A 4,735-nucleotide genomic window follows, 5' to 3' on the forward strand; every position below is an offset into this window, starting at 1 on the left:
ACTAAATTTTTAAAAGTTTCAAATGATTTATATTTATCCAATTACATTTAATAACCCCGTATTTTTCAATAGGATTTGTTGGATACAGAAAATAGGAGACATTTTGCCACATGTTAAAGTGTTCGACATCTGTCAAAAAGAAAATACAAAATAGATAAATAATTAGAAATTTTCAAACTGTTAAGTAGTTCATAGTAGTCAAAGTTGGTGCCTCTTTGAGTGAAGAGATTCTAAAGGGTAGGTCGAAATTTCGCACCAAGATTTTTGAACAGCAGAGCATGTACCATATGCATTGGATAAGGGTTACCAGATGTCATAAGATCATCCATAATACACTTTAATTTTTGCATACAGACACATACAGACAAATCATTGATGTTCTAAATCATACAACTCAAGACGTAACCGAAATTGCTTACTTCCCGAGATAGTACCATACATACGCTCAAGTGCTACTTAAATATCATGTGAAAAACTAAAACATATGATTAAAGGATAAACCTCTTCGGTAATAGAATTCAGAAGCGAAGTTCTAACCGTGTTTTCTAAATCATCCCAAGCTGTAAAATAGGAATTCAAAATCAAATCCTCATTAGCGGTCATATACCCCAAATAAAACTCTCTCTAACAATCCCAAATAAAACTCTTATCAAAATGTGATTATTTGTTTAATTTTTTCCGGAGAAGTAAAACTAAAAAATAGAAAGAAAAAAAAAGAGTTACTTTGATGTACGATGGTGCCGGCTATAGAGTGTGGACACTGCATATAAATAGTCCTACTTCCACTCATTGATGTCTGAACTACTTCTCTGGGTCTCTCTACTTTCATTTGGGGGAAAAGCTATCTCTCTCTTCTCATCTCTCTTTTCGGAAAACCCACAAAAAGATGTCTTCTCCAAGCAAACGCCGGGAAATGGATTTGATGAAACTGTAATTTTTTATTTCTTCCAAGAATTTTTTTTTTATTCGGTGTTGTTTTCTAGCTTTCTTTGATTACCTTTTTTTAATTTTCTGGGTTTTGATTTTGATTGAACCAGGATGATGAGTGATTACAAGGTTGAGATGGTCAATGATGGCATGCAAGAGTTCTATGTGGAATTCAATGGACCAAAAGAAAGTATAATCTTCTAAACCCCATGTTTTCTTTTGCAACTTCCGATGATCTAATCTGTTTTGTTTTAATTGATGTTTCCTTTATGGGTTCTTTTCTTTTCTTTAGTTGATTGCTTGCTTTGGATAACTGTTCTGTAGAATCATTGGGCTGTAGATTTGTCTTCACAATTATAACAAATAGAAGTTCATCTTAATTCAGTTTATATCTCTGTGTGTTTTCTTTCTGGGTAATTTTAATCACTGATGAATTCTCTGGCATGTGTACTTTTGCTTCTAGTGCAAATGTTTCTCAATGAGGGTAAATTGAATTGGTAGATTGGTTCTAGGTTGTTTTACAAAGATGTTAATGTTCTTTTTCTTTGTATTGAGTAATTTGTGTTGAGAATGACTAGGCAATTCTAAAATAATTAGAAGTACTTGAAGCCAAGGGTTTGTTTCGGTTCAAACCATTGTGTTAGATACACAAAAGAGTTTGAGTTTGGACACTGAAAGGCACCAGTGAAGTTTCTGAAACACACACGGATCAGAAGAAACTTAATGGGAACGAAAACAGATGAAGTGACAATTTCAGCAGAGCAGATGGGCCAGCACGCTGAGCAGCTCGACGAACTGGGGGATTCAGGAAGATTCTGATTTTTTCTTGTTTAGTCCAAAGTTTTTGATTCCTATTATAGTTATAACTCCTAATTGGTATTGTTTGGGTTTAGCTCATGGAGAGGGCTTGTAAATATTGTGTTTTGAGTTAGCTTGCAGTTTTATTTCCGCATATTAAACTTGCTTAATCAATACTCGATCTGATTCAATTCTTAAGGCATTGTTGTTTTATTTGGACGAAATGACAGGTCCTTATCAAGGAGGTGTCTGGAGGATAAGAGTAGAACTTCCCGATGCTTATCCTTATAAATCTCCATCTATTGGCTTTGTAAACAAGATCTACCACCCAAATGTTGATGAAATGTGAGTTTGTATACTTTATCTTTGTTTACATAGTAGTATGTTCTTATATGTTTGATGATACGGCATAAAGTTTTAATGAAAGAATTGACTGTGTTTGTGTTTCAGGTCAGGTTCAGTTTGTTTAGATGTTATTAACCAAACTTGGAGCCCTATGTTTGGTAAGCCTACTTTGTTATTATTTGCTATTTCGGAAGCTTCTAGATTTGTTTCTTTCGCTCCCTTTAGTTTGAGTTGTGAGCATCTGAAGTTGACAATCAGATTGTATTGTTTTCCAGACCTTGTAAACGTGTTTGAAGTGTTCCTTCCTCAGCTTCTCTTGTATCCCAACCCGTCTGATCCATTGAACGGAGAAGCTGCTGCACTAATGATGCGTGACCGCGTTGCTTATGATCAACGAGTGAAAGGTAGAAACTCTAAACTTGAAATATGAGCTAAGCTCACATATTATGCTTCTGTTTGGGTTCTGTGGTGTATGGATTGGGCATTTGCTTACAGTGTATTGTATAGAATTGGGAGCATAGTCTGTTTGTGATGAGGTTCTGTTTCTTAGGATTCAATCATACTCTTCATACAGTTTGAGACAACAAATGCACTTTGATTTACGCCTTTAGGGTGCAAACTTGGATGCTTTGAAAAGGATCTCAATCTTTATATTATGATTTCATAAAAAATTGAAAGTATGCTGAAGCTATGGCTGTAATTTTTTGATCGTATGGTTTGCTATTGATTTTGGTTATAGGAGAAGTAAAGAAAAAAAAATTGAATTACCAATGGAATATCCGACCCTAAATATATAATTTCATTCGGTAATTTTAGTCTACTTAGAATCTTTAGCGAATTTAGTATCAGGAAGGAATTTGTAATGGAAATAGCCGCTGTTGATGATGCTTAGTCCTCAAAAAATATCTGTAAATTTTAACACATTATAGTACATTGACCCCTTGAGTATTTTGTTATGGCTCCGTCACTCCATGTGAGTGAGATGTCAACGTCGAGGTGATGACGTTTTATCTTTTTTTGTCTTTTGGTTGATCCTAAGCCTGGTTTTGATGATTCAATGGATCTATGGCAATTGTAATTTAGGCGAGGATAGTATCCGTTTTGCTAGACATGATAGGAATTACAAAGTGTAGATAATTCCAAGTCCATAAGCAACACTTGTGGCCTAAGGCTTTTGTTTGGTCTAAAATCCCTGATATTTCGTTGGTTTCGTTTCGCATTCTACATTTGCTACTAATGTGGTTTAGGAAACTAGAAACTGTCGTTCAACAAGTTTCTCTTGGCCCTAGGTAGAAGAAACTACAACTTTTCAGCATTAACAGTTCCAAATGTTCCTTTTGTCCAGCTGATGTTAAATTTGAGTTGGACTTGATCCATTGATGGAGGATTAAACATCTTATTTTCATCAAGAGTTCAATTAAACACCTCTTCTTCATCATACTCAAGCCTACACATATCTTGCTTGCTATACTTCATATGGTGTAAACAAGGGTAGATCTGGGTAGTGTCCGGGGGCTGCAGCACAACCAGCTGCCGGAGTTTTACCTGGACTCCACAATGGTTTAATTTTGGGATGCTGCAACAGTTCGGAATGTCGTCTACCATGTGGAGCACTCTCGGATCTTCGAGTTTTCCCTAGACTCTGCGGTAGCTTAATCTGGGGGTGCTGCAACCGTTCCGAACTTGAGGACATGTGGAGCACTCCTAGACACTAGCTGTAAATAGACCTTCATGGGTCAGGTTGGGCCGTGCCTCACCGGCTTACACCTAAAAACATTCAATCCAAACTCAGGCCAACCCGTTATTAATTTAAGCGGGCTCATTCCGAGATTGAGCTTGAAAATCAAATCCCGAGCTCAGTCCAAACTTGCACACCTCCTTACATATTTTTTTTATTTTTAAAATTACAAATTAATGTTCTTTTTTTTCCAGCTTACCTTACAAGCATTTGATTTACAGAATTCTGCGAAAAGTATGCAAAGGCAGAGGATATCGGTGTGAAACCGGAAGAAAAATCAAGTGATGAAGAGCTGAGTGATGATGATGATGATTATGCCTCTGAGGATGAAGAAGTCGCGGGCAAAGCCGATCCTTGATATGCAGTAATGAATGTAAACCAAGGGTGTGTATTGTAAATGAAATTCAGCTCTTTGAAAATGGGAACCTCATCTCCCATAAAAAAAAAAAACTGAAGGCTTATGGAAAAATTCCTGTTCCTTCTGCTTTTATTTTCAGTCATGCTCTGTAAATTATTGTACTATGGATCACTGCCTTCATATTCATTTAAGGTTGGTTGCATGCATAACTGAAGTTTATAAATGGCAGCTGATTTCGGTGGCGGAGCCAGCAGTCTATTGTTGGGGATGCAAAAATAAACTCAGCATGTACTGGGTGCAAATTGCACTCTCAGCAGATGAAGTTGTAGGGTTGAATCAAGGTGGAGACAGGATGGAGCACCGGCATCCGGAATAGCTCGTACCAGGGTGATTTCGGCTATCCTGTCTCCGGCAGATTGGGAATGCAAGATGAGACAGGATGGTCCAAATTCACATTTGGACACGTGTATTGTGACCCCACGTAATAATTAAAATAGTGGGACCTCTTATAATATGTGTAGGTTCATGTTACACGTGTCAAAATATGCATGGAAGGTCCTCCAAATGAT

General features: G+C 36.9%; 1 protein-coding gene across 1 annotated transcript; it reads left to right on the forward strand.

The window, feature by feature from the left end:
• Positions 1-775: 775 nt before the first annotated feature.
• On the forward strand, positions 776-4,368 carry LOC136210823 (ubiquitin-conjugating enzyme E2 4-like). Its single transcript, XM_066002240.1, has 6 exons — positions 776-930; positions 1,038-1,117; positions 1,956-2,070; positions 2,176-2,228; positions 2,346-2,474; positions 4,030-4,368. The coding sequence occupies exons 1-6, from the start codon at positions 887-889 to the stop codon at positions 4,164-4,166; spliced, it is 558 nt and encodes a 185-aa protein (XP_065858312.1). The 5' UTR covers positions 776-886; the 3' UTR covers positions 4,167-4,368.
• Positions 4,369-4,735: the final 367 nt, after the last annotated feature.

Source organism: Euphorbia lathyris, chromosome 1 (assembly GCF_963576675.1).
Source record: "Euphorbia lathyris chromosome 1, ddEupLath1.1, whole genome shotgun sequence".
Taxonomy (NCBI): Eukaryota; Viridiplantae; Streptophyta; class Magnoliopsida; order Malpighiales; family Euphorbiaceae; genus Euphorbia; species Euphorbia lathyris.

Excerpts from the sequence above, each read along its gene's own strand:
- LOC136210823 (XM_066002240.1), top strand. The coding sequence starts at position 887 with ATGTCTTCTCCAAGCAAACGCCGGGAAATGGATTTGATGAAACT. Across the intron at positions 1,118-1,955 it reads ATTCAATGGACCAAAAGAAA|GTCCTTATCAAGGAGGTGTC; the intron begins GTATAATCTTCT and ends ACGAAATGACAG. Across the intron at positions 2,071-2,175 it reads CACCCAAATGTTGATGAAAT|GTCAGGTTCAGTTTGTTTAG; the intron begins GTGAGTTTGTAT and ends TTTGTGTTTCAG.